The sequence below is a fragment of the Dermochelys coriacea genome, chromosome 7 (genome assembly GCF_009764565.3).
Source record: "Dermochelys coriacea isolate rDerCor1 chromosome 7, rDerCor1.pri.v4, whole genome shotgun sequence".
NCBI lineage: Eukaryota > Metazoa > Chordata > Testudines > Dermochelyidae > Dermochelys > Dermochelys coriacea.
Genome location: NC_050074.1, coordinates 105,607,491 through 105,626,964, shown reverse-complemented (window position 1 = coordinate 105,626,964; position 19,474 = coordinate 105,607,491). Strand labels below are relative to the sequence as shown.

At 39.9% G+C, this 19,474-nt stretch overlaps 1 protein-coding gene across 4 annotated transcripts in view; it reads right to left on the bottom strand.

The window, feature by feature from the left end:
- Positions 1 to 19,474, bottom strand: part of FAM53B (family with sequence similarity 53 member B) — a 141,587-nt gene that overhangs the window by 80,345 nt on the left and 41,768 nt on the right. For all 4 annotated transcript variants that reach the window (XM_043519588.1, XM_038410781.2, XM_043519589.1 and 1 more), the window contains exon 4: positions 6,251 to 7,029. In XM_043519588.1, the coding sequence (XP_043375523.1) occupies positions 6,251 to 7,029 (779 nt within the window). The remainder of the gene's footprint in view (positions 1 to 6,250; positions 7,030 to 19,474) is intronic.

Here is a 19,474-nt window from a genome sequence, read left to right as displayed (position 1 = left end):
AGGAAAGTATTATACTTGTTTTACGCATGGAGGAGTGAGTCAGAGAATAATTCAGTAACTCGCCCACGGACATACAGGAAGTTTGCAACAAAGCTGGGAATGGAAGCCAGCTCTCCTGCTCCTCTGCCCAGCATCTAAACCACAAGACCATTCTCCCTCCCTTCCAGAATGAAGTTCCCTACATTCTCACTGAGAACCTGGGCCTGCACTCTCCAGCCTTTCCTTGAGCACTTGTGTATGATCTGAGCCAAGAGAAGGATGTCTATTGGCTTCACTGGGCCAGGCACTAAGTCTCCTCTCTCCATAGCAATTTCCCAAATGTCTTTGGTCTCCAGACTGCTTCTGCATTAAGGGTGGACTGGAGCTACATTTTAACACTTGCATAGGAAGCAGGATTTCTTTCTTTACCCTGTATAAGGAAGAAACAGTGTAATCTGCCATACTACTTTTCCCTTTTTCAGTTGCTTTTCCCTCTTAGGAATCTTTAGTTACAAATGGCCAACAATTAAAGAGAAGAAAATTGCAAGGAGCCTTTGAAAAAAATTATTTCATTGGCATTTTCAAAGATAAACTCATTAATTTTTTTTAACGTAAGATCGAAGCTGCAGAGCGCACAGTCGCCATGACCTTAGGAAGATTACTTGTGCAATAACAGCGCTGACAGCTTACGGCAGGGTAATTCATAAAGCCACAGCAAACAGCACAGCAACCTGCAGCTCAATGGTTTTCTTAATTTTCCTAGCAACCTAACACATTTTAATACAAAATGACGAGCCAAGACAGATGACTTATTCTCTACTTTCTTCTTTTTACAGCACGCCCCTGTTTAGCACACACAGGCCCCATCAACAATTACTAACATAGTATTTAAAGCATAGCCAAGCAGCTGTTCCAGGGCTCACTGCGTAGGCTGGAGCAATCAGTTGCACTTTCATTTTTTACTCTCTCTCGTCCTGATATTTAGAAAGCATTCACCTTACTTTCCGTATGTACAGACTCAAGCAAACAAAAGGAGCCCAGGCCATTACACTGAGAAAACTGCAGTGAGAATATCAATTAAAAAAAAAAGCATTGACTAAGATATTTGATTCTTGTATCTGTTTCCCTCTGTCGTTCTTAAACTGCCGAATATGGTCCTGACTGATCCTGGGTTCTCCTGCAATGTCCAGTGGGCTGAAACTGCAAACTAGTGATAGCTCGTGGTAGTCAGGATCTGCCCAATTCTGACCCCTTCTCTTCCTGCAACACCCTTCCATTGCAATTCTCCCTTCCCCAGGATTTGTACAGATTGTTTTCTGCTCTTCCCATAATGTCCAAAATCCTGCTCAAGATGGAGGAGAGTTTATAGGCCTTTGTGCAGACTCTCAGAACAACTTAAGGAATAAAAATACTAACATTTATTTTATTCATTCAACAGCTGTTCTTACAACAAATGCAATTGTAACAGAGAGGCATATGGAATGATTTGGCATCCAGGGGCACTGTCTTTCCATTTGGGTCTGATCCTGAAAAGTCCTGAGCACCTGTAAGTACCCTTCACTCGCTTTTGAGGTTGCTGATGGGGCATTTGGGGCATGCCAGACTTTGCGTACACAAGTCATTGGATAAAACAAGCAAAATGTTATCAGGTAGATTTACAAGCCCAGCCCACAACTGTGTGCAACACTGAGGTTTGTGTGCATATCCATTTTATCATCAGTGATGAGAGCCGTAAGAGAACCTATCTAGCATGGAACAGACCAAGGGTGAGATGCTGTGCAAATGCTACATGCCAAGTTACCCAGGCACATTACAAGCCAGGATGCAAAAACCGGCCTAAAGCCTGGCTCCTTGTAAGCAGATTTTTCCGTATGTAATATACTCTGCATCCCTTTAATGCCTTTTTTCCCAAGAATGTCACTGTGCTTCCCAAATAATACTGAATTTGGTCACACAATCTCCCTTTGAGGAAACATGAGCCAAGAAAGGTGAACTTGTTTGCCAGTGGTCACATACAAAGACTGCCAGAACTGGAAAGAGAGCACATCTCTCCTGACTCGGTCCAGTGCCTTATCCGCAGAAACATCCTTCCTCCTCCATCTCCTGTCTGTGGGCATCACTGCATTATCGTCACAATTTCAAAAGCAGCAACACATTCCTGTGTGACCTTTTTCTCAATGAACATGGTACTAATGGAGCCAAAGAAAAATACAGTCACCAGTGTATGGTGGCAAGAAGAAAAATACTGATCATGCTTCTGGAGCTGCAAAAATCTGATGCTATAAATAAATTATTGGTTTAAGCCCTGCCCTACTGTAGAGCATATTGTGTCATTTTTCAGGGTCCTGCAGCTAAACACAGAAAGCAATAGGTCAAAGCCGTTTCATAAGGTATTTTTATAGCAAAGAGTTGTTTGTGAACCCTAAATGAAATCACCTTGTACATGAATCAGAGGAATGTGACTGATTCCTTGCACTGCTTTAAAACAACTTCTGTTGTGATACAGTGTGGTTATCATTACAATTACATAGAGGCTACATTTCTTAAATGGGTCCTTGTATCATTCCAAAATGTTGGGCGTTTCATTACTTTGATAATTATTTGGGATTAATTTACTTAGTTCACTCCATCCCAGATGGTAAGATCACTCAAGAAACAACACAGGGTGGGGGGGAGGGGGAAGCGGGTCATGTGGTCATAAAGATGCAGTTACCCATTCCTGCAGAGGATTTCAATTGTGCAGCATTGTCCCTGGAACCTGCAAACTCCTGCAGACTGTAGGAACACTACACTTTTCAGGATTAGTTATTGTCAGTTATACTGTACGTACCCCTTTAGCTTGGGTCCATCGTGGGACCCAAAGTCAGAAGAGAGAAATCTTTAGTGTGTGAAAACTGTGCTCAGAATACTATAGCCACATAGCCAGTGTGTAGCATTACAGTTCACTGCTTTTCTTTTTCGCTATTATTTTGTTCTACAGACCTGAAATCCAAAATGTTTTGGGGACATAAAGTACCTTCAGCTTCACATGGGTTTAAATACTGAAAGAGCGGCCAGGGGCATAATCATGACGCAGATAGGAGGGAGTTCAGCTGAGTGGGGATACTGAATATTATGGTTGGTTTGTTTCACTGGGCACAAGTACAGGATTTTACAAAAATGGACTTTAATTTTTTTAATAGTCTCCTTCCCTTGCAGTATGTGATTTAGCTTTTGTTTGCATTCTTATAAAATGAATTTCACACACCCTTCCCTCTTCACAGACCCTGGACTCTTGGGCCCCTGAAGATCTGAAAGGTCTTTGTCACTGGAGGCAGATTTAAATCTCTCCATCAACCCAAACCAGTGTGTCATTTACCGTCACTCAGAGATACAGGTAGCTGGGGCTGAAGTTGAACTTAAATGAGAAGCTACTGAAAAAGGAATTGAAGTTTATTCTTCTATTCGGTACAAAGGGACTAAGTAAAAGGTAGCTGAAAAATGGATTTTTCCCAATGTGGGATCGATTTTCCGGGCTGTGGTTACTCAGCTGGTTTGGAGAATGTGCTCCCAAGTCCTATGGCTCCCCACCCCGATGTGCTGCACATTATTCTTTCGCCTTCAAGGCCTCTTGTCATGGCATGGTACCCTCTGTCTGTGCCAGCTCACAAGGCCCTCTCTGCACCCTAACAAAGGTGTTCTGCAGACAGCCCAGGGTTCTCTGCACAGTAACAGAAAGGGCTTCCTCCATCACTGCCTCTGCAGCACCCTTTAGCACCACCACCTGAGATCAGGGGTGTGCACAAGGGGGGGGAAACAGGGGCATGCCCCCCCCGAATAATCATCAAGGGCACAGAACTTCTCTAGCCCCAGGGCGACGGAGGCAGGGAAGAGCGAGCTCCTGCCAGGGCTGTGGGGAGGGTAGAGCAAGTTCCTGCCATGGCTGGGCACAGGGGGGAGCGAGCTTCTGGGTGCCCCTCCTAAAGGGGTCAAATTTTAAATACTGAGCACACCCCTGCCTGAGAGTGAGAGGCTGGGTTCAAGGACCATGCTTGGAAGGCAGATGACTGCGTGGCCACATGGTTGCATAGCTGGACCACTGTTTTGCTTTTTCTAAAAAAAGAAAGAGAGAGAGGGAGAGAGAGAGAGAGACTGTAGTGCCAGGGAAAAACTTCTTCAATTGCACAGCAGTCATGCCGTCTTTTCCACACTACTTTACAAATTTGCCTCAACCTTTATTTAGAACCAGACTGTGCAACCCTTCCCCATGGTGGTGAGCACTCACTCGTGAGAGCACTGCTGTTGCTGCCAATGAGACTACTACTTGGCTCACCAATACAAAGGTTGCACAAGCCAGCCCTGTGTCTTTCAGGCAATATAAATCCCCAGAATTATTCCAAATCACACAGTATCAACTTCTCCCAAGGCTCCTTCTCCCTGAAGGGATTATAAATCCCCTGCTGTCCACTTTTAAGTGTGTTTTATGTACCTAGAGATTGGTTGATTAACATTGAGCCATCAGCAGAAGTGTTTTTATTCACAGCTGCCCCTTTTACCTCTTCCTACCATGCCCACCGACACCATAACTTTCTTGGAGACCAGTCTGGAGCACATGAAGTATCCTATATATGTGAGCACAAATATGCAGAACTATATTTTTTAAATGTTTCTGCCAATGCCAGGAAATGAAAAGGACTTCAGTGATGCCAGTTGTGTTATTTCAACTTGTGGCTAATAAAATATAACAACATGTGTAAGTTGCTTTTACTACCGATCCAGCTTATTAGCTAATAAAAGAAGCTAAGCGTGTTAAATGTAATTGACGCAGTTTATCAAATGGCAATGACAGTGCAACACCCAAGAACGCTGTTTTCTGACCCTTTTTACCATTTAAGCTTCTTTGGAAGAGGACAGACTAGTCACTTCCTCAAACACAAATGAACTCATTCAAGCAACCATTGAACCATACAAGTAAAAAATGTCATAAAATATCACCTTATTCTAAAAGAAAAAAATGTATTTATAACATCAGAAGACATTACTGGGTGACGGGAAGGAAAGGAAATTTGCAACTCTATTTCTGAACTGTACCTGCTTAGGAGATGTCACTAGTTTTATTGTTAACAATAAACTAAAGTTCATTATGCACTATACTACTGAAATGCAGTCACCTTTGGGATGAAATGCAAGAGCTGTTTAACAGCAACATTATACAATAGAGAGAGAAGAAGAAGATCGTATCCAGTTGAAACTTTAGGAGAAATGTTTGGCAGGCAGAATGTAAAAGAAAAAATTGGAATTTGGCCAGGACAGCAGGGTTAATACCTTATTCTTGCAAAAAGAGCCATGGGATCTTTAGACCCAAATTTATCTCTGTACCTCACAAAGTTGGTGTTATCACAGAGTTTATTATTGTAAATTATTGACATTAGAAACGCTGAATCATAAAACTGTGGTTATGGAAAAATTTATATATGCAAAATGAAATTGCTTCTTGTGCTGTTTCTTTGATGTATCCTTTCATTTTGATTCTTTCTCATGCATTTTTAAAGGCCAATATCACATAATTGGGTCTTGAAGGTTGAGGGCTATGAGCAAAATCCTCTCAGATACGCACTTCAAATCTCTTATCCGCACTGCAGATTTGCACTGCAGATTGAGGAAGAAAATTTTGCCCTATGTTTGCACCTGAAAATGAAATTTGATAACATCTCCAGAGTGGAAAATTACAGGAGTCAAGACTGCTTGAAGTCACCGCTAATAGCCAGTACAGTCCCTACCAGTGAAAATTCAACTAGTGATAAAGTTAGTGCTGAATACCCGGGACGTTGCCTTCACTTCCTCCAGCATGCTCTCAAAGCTCCTCTTCTCTAAACATTTCCTACATAAATTCTACTTTAAAAATTATTTCTGGTAGAAATACATACTGTGAGGAAATATTGATGTGGTGTGCTACAGGCCTCAGAGTACAGGAACAAAAAGAAGGACGGTTTTAAAAGAATAATGCTACACATTCAGCTGGATAGTAATTAATTTTCTGCTCTAACAAAAGGAACAAACTATCCATAACAATCACATCTATTTAATGCAGATTAATACAGCTGAGTCAGAAGAAAATGGATTTTAACCCAAACAGAACAATTAAAATTCAGGCTTCTGTTGACTAAAAAATAACCCCAAGTTGGTGCTGCCTGTTCAGTGTTGTGTTCTGTCCACATGTAAATGTTCAATTATATTCTGTAAATGTCTGTGCCACCTGTGTTTGACTGTTAGTGACATAAGTATGTCTTACCTGGGTCATCTTGGCAAGGTCCAATGAAGGTCTTTGTTCCTGAACCTCCTCAGGTCGTCGTCGTTTAACTCCAACCTTCTTGTCATTAAGGACACATGGCTGCGATCGGCTTCGGGACAGCCCATTGGAGCGTCTCATCAGCTCTGGCGTTGAGGCAGGTGTGCTGTTTGCTGAGGGTGCACAATATTCTGAAGAGGAAAACTGATCATGTGAACAGGAGAGGGACCTCTGCATGTCCACCCGGCTACCACCTACAGATTTGTGATCATAACACCAGATGTCACCTGTCTGTCCATAGGTGGTTGACCTCCTCAGCCCCTGGCATGGCTGACATCCAAATTTGTTGTTAAATTCAGACTGGTCATATGATGAGGAAAGCATGTTTGACCTTGAAGGGAGGCTAAAACTTGAACTCCGCTGCATGGTGGTGATGCCATTGGAGTAGCGCTGGACACTTCCCCCACTATAGCACCGTCTCTTTTCTACAGGAGTCCAGACCTTTGACCCTAAAGGCCTCCATGATGTCCTGAAGCTAGACATTTCGTCAGAAAAAGAGAGTGACCTACACTGGCGTTTGCTGGGAGGTGCTGATGGGTTGCCATTATGGTCACTAAGACTGAGGTCTTTGATCAAGTTGGTCACTGAACATGTGTTAGCTGCCTCTCTGTGCCATATTGAGCCATCTTCACTTTTATCAGGCAGACAGTCCCAGATGATGGTACCAGGTTGCTCAATTTGAAGTGGATACTTCCTGCTGAGATCTCTCCATCTGTCATTTTCTAGTTTAGAAATGATAAAAAAAAACATATATTTATATACATCGATATATCTAAACACACACACACATTAGCATGAATTAATTATATGGGTCATTTTCTGTGTCCATTTACTAAAAATAACACATGGGACATTTTCCAATATACATTAACCCATGGAATATGGTTTCCCAGAGTGCTTGCCAAGTGATTTGCTTTCAGATGAATGGACAGAGAGGGAGATAATAGCAGCAGCAAAAAAGTTAATCTTGAACTAAAACTGCTATAAGAAGAGACTACATAAAATGAACTAGCTAAGGGGAACTTAGCTTTACAAAAGCATAGAATAATCATTTTATCTCTGTGATAAAATATGCCTGAGAATCATGCATTTAGTTCTAGACTCTATAAGCAACAATTATCTGAGAGGTTTACAAGGTTACAAGAGTCTAAAGGACACTTAAAATCAGAATTAATGTCAAGGGCCAGGTTCATAGCTGGCATACATTGGTGTAGCTCCACTTAAGTCAATGAAGCTACACCAATTTACACCAGCTGAGGATCTGGCTCCAAGGTTTTGTTTGAAGTTGTCCTTAAGATAGCAATCCTAATGAAGTAAATACATGTAAGCTCCAATGAGATCTAGTGGATAGCTCTTACTCCTCTTCTATTTAAAAAAAGAATGGCTTTAGAGCAGGGTAACATAGGAGGAACAATACATAATGTGACCTTATCAATGTGGGGAGGTAGCTGTTGTAATGGAATTTCTTTGGTCAAAATTTGCAAACACGAATGCCTAACATCAGACACCTCTATTCACAATTGAGTACTTAGGTAAATGACCTTATTTTCATATGGTAGCTGCTGAGTAGCCACAGGTCTCACTGAAGTGAACCTGTATTTGAAAATGTTGGCCCTTACTTTGATAGTAGCATTCAATGTTGAGTCTCTTAAGAATTCAAAGTAGCCTTTCAGTCTATGTTCATTTGAGAATAATGATATAAATAGGCTGGGATTTTCAAATTAGCCAAAGGGAGTTAGACACTCAAGTCCTATTGAATTTCAGTGGGAGATGGGTGCTTAACATCTTTTAGGTTCCTTTGGAATTCTCGGTCATAAAGAGTGTAACAAATTGTTCACACTTTGTGATAAACCTGACAATATGTAACAATTAAATACTTCTTCATTTAAAGGGACAAGTCAATGTGTGTTTAGTTTTTATACTCTCCCCCCACCCTTTTACATTCAACAAATCCACATGGATTTGTATATATAGCAGAACAAAAGCCAACATGACCTCCTGTTGAGTATTTCTCGATGTGTATATATCAGCTCCATCAACGAGCATGTCCCTGGTGAACGGCTCTGCAAATAGCATTTGTCCTGACTTAACCATGCAACAGCTCACAATTATGTTTGGAAATATTTACAGATGTGGTTATGGTTAGAACACTGATTGCAGCTACACGAAAGAAGGTTGGAAATCATGTTACATCTATGTTCAGATATATTGCTGTTGACCACCTAGGAGCAGAGGGCAAATCCTGTTTTCACATTCATGCAGATAGTCCTACTGAAGTCAATGACAGTACGCAAGTAAGAAAGATTTGACCCGTACGCTACAATATGGCTAAGGCTAATGAAGTTCTTTAAAAACATCCTTGTTCACACTCAACAGGAAAACTGTGTTAGAACTATGCCATCAACAGCCGTGATGGAAAAAAGTAATCACCTAACCATGCGTGACTGGCAACTGTTTTTGTAGACTGCTGTTGCAAACAGAGGCAAAATGTATCAGTTAACTGTTACTGCAGAGTTTTCATGTGTTCATATCAAAATAGTATGATTTTATTTTATTTTTTTTATGTAAGCAATCGAATGCTGATTTTAAAAGAACTAGATAGTCAATCTACAGGTCTAGGCACTACCATAATACAAATAATTAATAAATAATAACATAGACTATTCCCCAACATATAATGATCATTTCAGACAGAGAGGCCAAATTTGGCACTTAACTAGGTTGATGTCCTTTCATTTCTCACTGCATTGGGTGAGTTTTATTATTTCTAATTCCAAGAGAATGCCACTTAATAACTGCAGAGCCAAATGTTGTTTGTGGCCATAGCTATGAATTCAGTTCTATTTTAACCATTGCTGTCTTTCTCATTTTAATAAACACAATAGAGTGAGAAATATACACTAAACAATTACATCTATATTTAGATCTTTATTATTCCCCCCCACACACACCTTAATGCAGCCAACAGAGAGATTTCTCAGGTCAGATCACCAGACAAAAGAAACAGAAATAGAAGCTAATTTTTGATGGCAAGCTGCCATGACCTTCAGGTCCTAGACGTCATATTTCACAAAAGGCCTTGGTGAGCTATAAGAAGAGGATACAGGATACCTTCCTCTTTCGACATCATTTTTGCACAAACAGCTATAAATCTCTACAAACTACAAAGGAAATGGAAGGCACAGCATCATCTTGAGCAATACTTAAGATTTTTTTTTTTTTTGCACTTTAGAAGAAACCTTGCAAAATATACTTTTCACCAATGGAGAGTGTGAATTCTCGTTGCATATGAAGTGTGCTACCGAGGAGTCTATCGCCATACTCCTACTGTGCAATGTCCTTTACAGTATGGTGGCCAATATAAATGATTCAATATATGTTAAGTCAGCCATATTTAGCTGGGTTCTCTCTGTGCTGAAGAATTACAGCATGAAGACTGTCATATGTTGTAGCCTGCTTGTAGTCCATCAGTATCAGATTATTATTTTTAAATATCACATGATAACCCAGGAAATAATTTTCACAGCAAATAAATGTTAACCTTGAAACTGATGAGATGTTAAACTGAAAAAAAAAAAAAGGATATAGCAGAGGTTTTCTTTTTAAATGACTCAATAAAGCCCTCTAAGGAAAAAAGGGTTTTGCTTTTTTTTAAGAACAGGGTTATCATCTTTTAAACACTGATACTAATTGTAGAGGAGCCCTTCATACTGCTGTAGTTAAGGATGTGTTAATTTTTTAAAGTTATACAACACAATGTGGTTTACCCAGCTGCAGAAATTTGTTCCAAAACAAAATTTACTGTGAGAGCATCTCAACTCAAAAGCAAACTGCTTTGTTCGACAACATTTATTTGCCCATTTATAAATGGGAGAGAAGCTACAGAAAAAGAATCTCAGATGCAATTAAAAAGGTATCATGAGTTAGTTTGTTAAAAAGAAATACTGCTGGCCCTCAGGCCACTAACTTTTGGGTTTAACTTACAACCATAAAACTGAAAATGTCAAGTTGCTTATTGCACATGTCCAATACATTTTTTCCTAATTTTTTTTATCCTACAGGTCTGTATTTACAGAGAATAGCAGATGCATTTTGTAGCACCTATTTGATCATGAAATAGCTTTCAAAGCTCCCAAAATACAGACCGTCACTGTCAAACAGATTATCGTAGCTTTTACTTCTATCACAGTAGCAGCTCAAGATCCCAGTTGAGGTTAGAGCCCCATTGTGCTATAGGCTCTACAACACACATAATAAGGGACTGTCCCTGCCCTCCAGTGCTTACAATCTACATGGAAAAGACAAAGGGTGGGAGAGGAAACAGAGGCACACAGAGATTTAGTGAATTGCCTAAGGTCACAGGAAAAACTGGGAAAAGAACCCAGAAAGTAATTTTATAGAAGTTTTAAAACCTGTGGTCAGAGAAATGCTCAGACCTCCCAGAGCCTCCCCCACTTCTTTCTATTTTAAACACTCCAATAAAAAAAGGAAATGACATAAAAGTATTACATTTAAGCACCTTCAAGTTGTAACATTCAACCACAGAATTCAGAGAACTCTGACAATGAATAATTTTCCTTTACTTGTCTCTTTGTGTTTGAGTGTTGCAGAAGTCTGAAAATGGTGCTTACCACCTACACTGCAGTATCCTGGCACAAAAGAAAGAGGCAGGAATGAAGTAGCAGCAAATTAAAAAGAAGTTCCAACTTTACAGGCTGTCCCAGCCATACAGGGACACATGACCAGACTGATCCAGCTCTCCAAACCAAGTCTGCAGTATTATTAAAATCCTACCTTGCATCTGAATAACCCTCTGACATGTGCTATCTCATTCAACCAGTTCAGCCTGATCCTGCATTCCTTGTGCACTCAAAACTCTCACTAGCGGCCTGATCTGAAGCCCACAATGGAGTTTCCATTGACTTCAGTGGACTCTGGATCAAGCCCTGAGGAGCTCAGTCTCGCCTCTCATTGAAATTAATGACAAAACTCTCAGGATATGTCTATACTTGGAACGAGAGGTGTGATTCCCAGCCCGAGGAGACATATACCAGCTCTCATCGAGCTAGCACACTAAAACCAGAATAAGCCTGCAGAGTATGAGCAGCAGGATGGACTAGCTGCCCTGATGACTTGCCTGTCAGAGGCCCTACGTATGTATTCAGGAAAGTTAGCCCATCTCACTGCTCATGTGGCTGCAGCTACAGTCTATTTTTAGCATACTTGCTTAATGAGAGCTAGTCTGAGTATGTCTCCTCAAGATGGGAATCACACCCCCAACTTCCAGTGTAGACACACCCTCAGTGACTTCAGTGAGTATAGCCTCTAAGTTTGTTCTTGAGGAGAAGGCAACTTAAAGCTGTATCGGACATTGTTTGGGAGAGCTACAGAAAGAACTTTTTTGTGTCAGGCTAACAATAAAGTAGTAGGGCTACATTCATCCCTATTATAACTTCATTGATTTCACAGGAACTACACGAAGATTAATTTGGTCGGGTATCTTTTTTAAGATAAGTTGCATTTTAGAATCTGACCACTTTGGCTTTGTTCCTCTAACCTTGAAAAGCCTGGTTTGTCTTCAAGTCTCATATTCTTTGTGCATTTAACACAGGCACAAATTAACCTGGTTAACTATAGAGGATCCAAAGCCCTTTGTGATAAAAGCAGAACAGTCACATGATGACCCAAGCTTCAGGCACTTATTTGACCTTGATTCTTTTGTTCTGACACATGGTGCTATTTCATGACATAAACCTAAAGACTCCGAAAAAGGTGTGGTTTTCTGCAAAAAGCTGAGAACCTAAAACACATCAGATATGTGGGTGAAAAGATGCTGGAAGTGTAGCTACACTATTGTTCTGCATGGCCTGCTTATTAATTGTAATGTTTCACCTACATCTGCTGTGGTTGATGGCTATTAAGACTTGTCTGCTCAACTGTGGTTGACACTAGCTTTGTCAAGTACCAAGCCACGAACAAGCCTCAACTAGAGCCAACGTATCCTGTCCTTTTAATGTTAGGGTGTGCTGGCCTTTTTTTCCTGTTCAGAGACTAAGGCAAGTCAGAAAATTGGAACTGAAACTGCTTGTGTGTGAAATACGGGTTTAACCAATCTTCAGATCTTTGGTAACATGTTAAATCGCCATTGCTGTGATGATATTTTGAACTTTCCTTCAAGGCAAAAAGTAAAGATTTATATCATCTGATTTTGAAGAGGGCAGAATTTGTTTTTAAAAGAAGGAATATTGTCCATTTTCCGTTCTAAAGCTGGTCATTGCAAAATAACGCAAATCTCATACCATTAGGAGAGTCGCAAGTGAGGGAGGAGAAACTGCAGATGCTAGTGCTGGGAGTAGGAGCTGATTTCTGCACCCCTGAAGGCCAGTACTAGCCCGAAATAAGAAAGGTATCTCCCCTGCTCTCCTTAGCATCAAGTTCAGTACACCCTGTTCCTTAACACCACTGCCTGCCTAACCTTTGAGCAATCCCTTGGACTTCCTCACCCACCTCAGCTGCTGAGACTACACCCCATATTGGATTTACGATGCAGAACTATGTATACATCAGACTGTTGCTAGGACCAAGTTTTTGATAAGTCCTAGTTATGGTATGAACCATTTTACAAAATCCTGCTATAAACAAGCCCTACTCCCTAATCTCCAGTAAGATTTTGTAAAACTGACTGCAACACAACCCACCCATATGTTCATGAAACAGGAAAACTGTGCGAGATGCATTCTAGCAGAAAGAGTGTTGAAACCTGGTTAACCTGGTCCTAGCTTCAGAGGCAAGAGACAACAGTTGGAGGGGGTTAGGTTATCATCACTACAGAACTCTCCTGAAGTTGCTGCTTTCTGCCTAAATGCTAGCTGTGCTGTTTACTGGTCCTGCAGTGACATCAGGGCCCCTCGATCTGCCTTGAATTAGGAAATGGCAGCACTTATCAGAACTGAAAATATCATCTGAACTTAGAGCATTAACATTAAAGAAAACTTTAAAGGATCTTTAAACAAATCTGGAAAATATGGCCTGCTGAAAAATCCAGTAGGCTGCAATGCTAAGGTTTCTTTAAAGAAATGGAGCTGAAAGACCCAAACTTGGAACAGCAACGTCCCACTTTTTTTCTTATATTTGTTTGCAGAGCCTATGTACTTTTTTGCTTCCTTTTCATAATAAATTAAAGGCTCTATTTTTCTAAGATAAAAATAAATACATCGGCAGAAGTGGCCTATCACTCATGAGCAACCTTCCAAGCATACTGGTGTGAGGAACAGTGACCCAGTTGTTCGGCAGGGATATAGATTTCACCTTCAAGCTTCTAGAAGGTCATACATCTTACAGATGATGAAAAATACCTTGACAATATGCTTTTAAAATCAGAATAATCAGTGCATCTGGATTCCCAAGGAAATGCAGTTATACGTTAATGATCTTAATCCTATAGTATTAGGAATTCCTAGGGGATTTGTGGGATCTATTCTGTCCTCCATAGAACAGCATAACTCACCTTGGAATCTAAGGTCAAATTCAGCACTTAGTTATACACACCCAGCTCCAATGAAATACAATGGGATTCATGCTCAAATAACTAACATCAGAATCTGGACAAGCAGAAGTTAAGCCCTAATGCCGAAAAGAGGACACTGTAATTCCCTTGATAAACTACATGAAGTTTGTATTCTTTGCACACCCAAGACTCACAAAGTGGGTGAAGGAATCCCGCTCGGACCCTCAGGGACAGATTTTCAGAAGCTGGACTCCAATTCTACATAAGTAACTTTCAGGCAAATCTAACTGAAATTCCAATTTATATCCTTTGGCTTTCTGAATCACTTATTGTGCCTGCAAACAAGTTATTTAGATGGTCAGGAAACCTGAACTGCAGGAGTTAAAAATGGTGGGAACAAAATTGCAGTATGAGGGTGGGATAGGGCTTAATTGGCACAATAGGCTTTATGCTGGCCCTCTACATAGTATTCATTTCACCCTTAGTCAATTAATATTTCAGGGACAAATTCACTGATGGCATAAGAGTGGGCCAATAATGAATTTCGCCTATAGGCTCAAGGAGCCTTAGTTAATCAGTTCACAATTACAACAATTGTCCCGCTATGCTGTAATGCTATCCACTTTTAAAAGATGAAAGGTACTTTCTGTAATGCACTTCCAGAGCCACCTTTGCAAATTCAAGAGCTCCTTCCTTCCATTATACATCATGAAAGGGAAAGCTTTGTGACATATTGTGCCTAGATGAAGCAATTTGATATTTTTTCCTGCAGAGATTTCCTACTTGATATTTAAAGGTGAGCTCTACAGTGTTTTGAAACTGAAAAATACATTAAAATGAATCGGGGCCTGATTTTTACACCTGACCTCCCCTTTTGTGCCCAGAAATATAAGTGAAGGTTCAATTAGTTGCAGATGCAAAGGATGGCAGATGGATGTGCCCCCAGTTACAAGTTTCATTGCCATTATCAGTGCCTGCATTTAGTTACATTTGCAAAACTATGCCCACAATAATTTGCTGGCACAAAATGAGAGGCCAGATTTAGATCCCTTTAAAACTGCAGTGTTCTGCAGAGCTTCGTATCACAATTAGGGAATCTATGGAAATTTCATACAGCATGAGGATTTATTAGCTTTTCAGCAGAGTCCCCTTCATAGGCAGTAGGTCAGGAGAACTTGTTAGTGTGGTTCTATTACGTGACTGCAGCAAATCTCCAGAAATCCACAGGTTACAAGAACTGACCCCTCTGACTGGGGAAATTCCTTCCCTCATGAATCCCACATACTCCTCATCCTTCCTACAAGTTTTTCCATGAAATGGCATGTCATGGCTCAATATTATAAGGGGAGTTGACAGTGACTCCTATATTTAGATTGCATCACACCTTTCATTAAGAAGGATTCTCTTGACCTTTTCTTTCTTACACCTGCATTGTTAGCAGCAGTCTTTTGTTAGCTGGCAGAGGAAATACATTTGGCTACAGAAATGCCATTTCTTTGAAAAATTCCATGAAATTCTGTTCAGCTGTTGCTGAAATAGAATCTGTTTAAAAACTGCCATTTCTCATCTCTCTCTTGCAGGTCTCATGAAAATTTTGGTTGCCTGCCAAAATAATAACAAAACATGCATATTCTAAAGCCAGGTTCGCACCTCTTTTAAATCAGCAGACACTGTACTGGGAATGCCTGCAGCAAGAAGGTGGTGGTGAGAACCAGGATGGGCTCACCTCTTGGACCCAGCACACAGTGACAGTGGCTCAAGCCCTTTTTCCCAACTTCCATTGGAGGCCCCACATGTGCTGGAGCTCCACCACCTCTCAACCAGAGGGAAAAAAAGAGACAGAGAGCCCTGCTCTGGACTTTGCTCCACTCAATAACCCCTTAAAACCAGCAAATGGATGCAGCAGTCCATCTCCTCCTTCTCTGGGCAGGAACTCTCTCAACTCCCAGGAAGGTCAGGGAGGGGGAGAGAGATTTTTTTAAAAACATCTAAAATATGAAATTGCATTATCACAGTAGCCAAATTTAAGCTGGCCATTTTAAAAGGGTTTAGTCCACAGTACAGACTAACTAGGGTCCCACAAAATTTCATATGAAATAACCTGACCTGACTTGATTCTGAATTACTGTAGCACACACACACACACACACACACACACAAAGTAAAAAGCACAGGAAACGTTGCCATTTTTTCCACCTCTACAGCTTCAAAATGGCCACATTTGCTTTTTAAATTGGTGTAACGAAAAATGTGTTCCCCAGATGACACAGTGTAAATTTTGACAACGAAGTTATTAACCACAGAAAATAAGGGTGTACAACTTTAACTATAGCTACACAAATGTTCTGCTATAATATTTTTACAGTTCCTTTTTATACATAATGGATGATCCTTCTGCTCATGTTTCCTTTATGTTCTTTTCCTATGAAATAATTTACATTAATCAATAATTTATTACAGCAACTCGTAAAGTAATTATGGGTTTCAATTTTTTTTTAAATTGGCATATGAATTCTGTTTGGATCCCAATTTAACAACACAACACAACACTTCTTTTTGTTCATGTCTTGTTTGTGATAAGTTTGTATTTAATTCACTTTCTCACATATTCTTTTACTTAAATTTTAGTCTTTTCTGCATTCTATGCACAGGGGAAAAGGCAGTCTGTATTTTCCATTGTCCCCTGTCTATGTGCAGGAGATAGCTTCTAAATGTGGAACAAATGTAATGGTTGTAATTAGTTGATGGCAATGACATAGAACCACACCAGTACTCCTGCTTTCCTGTTTCACAAACAAGATTAAAATATGATGCATGCAGCTATGCTTCAGTGGGAAATGAAAATGATAGTCCCAAAATCTCTCGCTTCAGAACAAACACGACAAACCAAGTCTGTGGTCTGCACACCATTCGTGCCAACTGTATTGAAGAGGGAAAGTCCCTACTTTTTCAGCAAAAAATTATTTCATTCTTTAATATGTCCTTCTATACAGCTCTCTTGGTGGAGAGAATCTTGGTGGAGTCTATACAATCTTGGTAGAGTTAAATGTCTCCCTATTTTTCTACCCAGCTGTGATTTTTTCTAGTTTTCAGATGCTGGTAGATACACTGCTCACATGCATACACTCACACACAACCACACGTCCAAGCAAACTTGAACAAAGCTCTTATGGTTAGGCTGGCTTGAAAAGCAAAGCCTAGGCAATGCATATAGAGTTGGAGCTGCTTTCTGAGCAATATTTCCTGTTACAAGTACACGGCAATTAGTCATTTAGATGGAACCTTCCACAGACAAGCTGTTTTCAAAGGAAATTGCAGTTCAGAAATAGGAGGTGTGGATTAGAAGGGAAAATGATGCCTTATTGTGGGAAACAGAGCTGCAAAACAGTCTTGTTCAAATAAAAAAGCAACATTTCCAAATTAGCAGTCTAAAAGGGCATGACTGTAGCCCTTGCCACAAGGATTGTCCTCGCCCTTGCCATCTCGTATAAGGTTAATATGATGATGATGATGATGTCTGAAGTTATACGCTCAAGTTTTGCTTTGGTTTATTTTTTTTATTTCACTATCAGTTTTTCTTCTGACTTCTTGGTTTTCCTCGTTGTAGCGCTCAGAACCTTCTTCATGTAGCCCTGTTACTAACACTAGCTGCAGTGATGCAACCATTACTGGGCATGCTTGCTTCTTAAAGTAATCCCAATGACATCAGTTCCATTCACTTTGAGTAGAATCATGCCCACAGAATTTAAAGAAACTTTGCTCCCGTCCCACTTCCAGTGTCAGAGACAGAATGCATGAAATTCAGAATTTTCTTCACTACCATATTTTATTGTGGACAAAGTACTAAACTGGAATGAATTCTGGGTAAATTCTCCAGGAACAGGGCAGGCTGCTTTTTTAAAGTGCGTTTTATAAAGAATTAATATATGATTCAACAATCCTTATTGAACATGATGAACCAAAACATGATGAGTTTCATAAACTTACAAAAAATAAGCACATTGTATTTACTTCAGTGTTGTACTTTTGCACCTCCCATTGTCATTTTGGTTCCTCATGCAAAATCCTTCTCCTTTCAGTAACTGCAGAATGCAACCATCATGTATAAACTTTCTTTAGAAACTATGAGCCTGATTTTCTGCTGAGCAAAAAGTTCTTTAGTTATGAAATGTTACTTAGTTATTATTTTTGTCTGCCTATTTCTGTTTGTCTGTCCTGTCTTTTTAGAGCTTAAGCCCTTTGTAAGATGTCTTTACTGTGTATATACAGTGCCTAGCACAATGAAATCCTGATACAGACCTTGGAGCTATCATAATCAAAATAAAAGGCTGACTGGATTTGGCTAATGCTCTGATGCATAGCCTGAAATGTTAGCTTTAGTAAAGTATCTATCTAGTTTCCTATTCAGCCATCCATCACAATGGTATCTAATATTGGACATTCAGATACTGGATGTTCCTTCAATATCTGGTTGGGAAGAATTAGTTGATGATGTTACTATAACTCTTTAAAAGATTTTACCATCCCAACCCCCTCAGATACAGAAAATCCGTATCAAGAGGCAATAACCAAACTTTCTAATAAAATGGCTTCTATCTCTGACACAGCTACCATTATGTTTCCATGCCTTTTGACTGCAGGCATGTAATGCCAGCTGTGTGGGAGGGAAATGGAAAAATTCTGTTTCATAATAGGAAATGTCTTGTATTCCCTGATGTTTCAAGGACCACTCAAGCAGGTGCAAGAAATTGTTCTTTCTCGGGGCTGAATTTATAGGTGTAGATTTGTCAGCTTTGGTCCTCTTTCCAGCAAAGCAAAGCTATAAAGATCAGAATCAATCTTTTTAGTATTATTATTACACTGGGAGAGCATTTCTTGTTTATCTCAAAATAAAAAACAAGATGATTCTTTAAGTCATTTGGAAAAAGGTTCTGATGTTAGATTTTCTGACTTATCAAATCTTTAATGGCTCTTTATAAAGCTTAATGTTTCTTATAGATTCTCATAATGTTTAGTGCTTTATAAATATCTAAATTATATAGAAGATTTACAAGCTCAAATTCATTCTCTTCCCCCCGCCCCCCGGGGTAGTTTTCAGTACCTTTTCCTCCTTTACAAAACATTTGTATGATGTATTGATATGACAACTGCAAAGCTTTTGTGCGAGTTTTCATATTGATTCATTTGTTATAATCATCTAAAATAATTTATTTCCAAAAGGAAGAGGGTCCATGAATGAATGACAAGATCTTCTAGTGGTGTAGCACTTTTCAGATTGCAGAATCTTAAAGGGTTTTATATATATATAAAATACCACTCCATCCACCAGTGAACTACAGTCAACCTTCTAAGGCATATCATGGCAGCTGTTTAACACTGCTTAGCAACACTAGCCATCAGTTAGGGCAAGGAAGTGAAGCAGAATACCATATCCTGTTGAAACTGCTGGTCAGTTTACACAGGCCAAATGTAATTACCCAAATCAGAATTTCACTAGGACTAACAGCAGCCTTACTTGTGTGAAAAGTACTATGGTGTATTTAATGGCCATAAACTGTTCCAGTTATAGCATGATCTCTAACCTCCTATTGATGGGAAATATTTCTGATAAAGTGATGTTGGGAAATCTTAGTCCCTTTATGTTTGGACTAAGACACTGG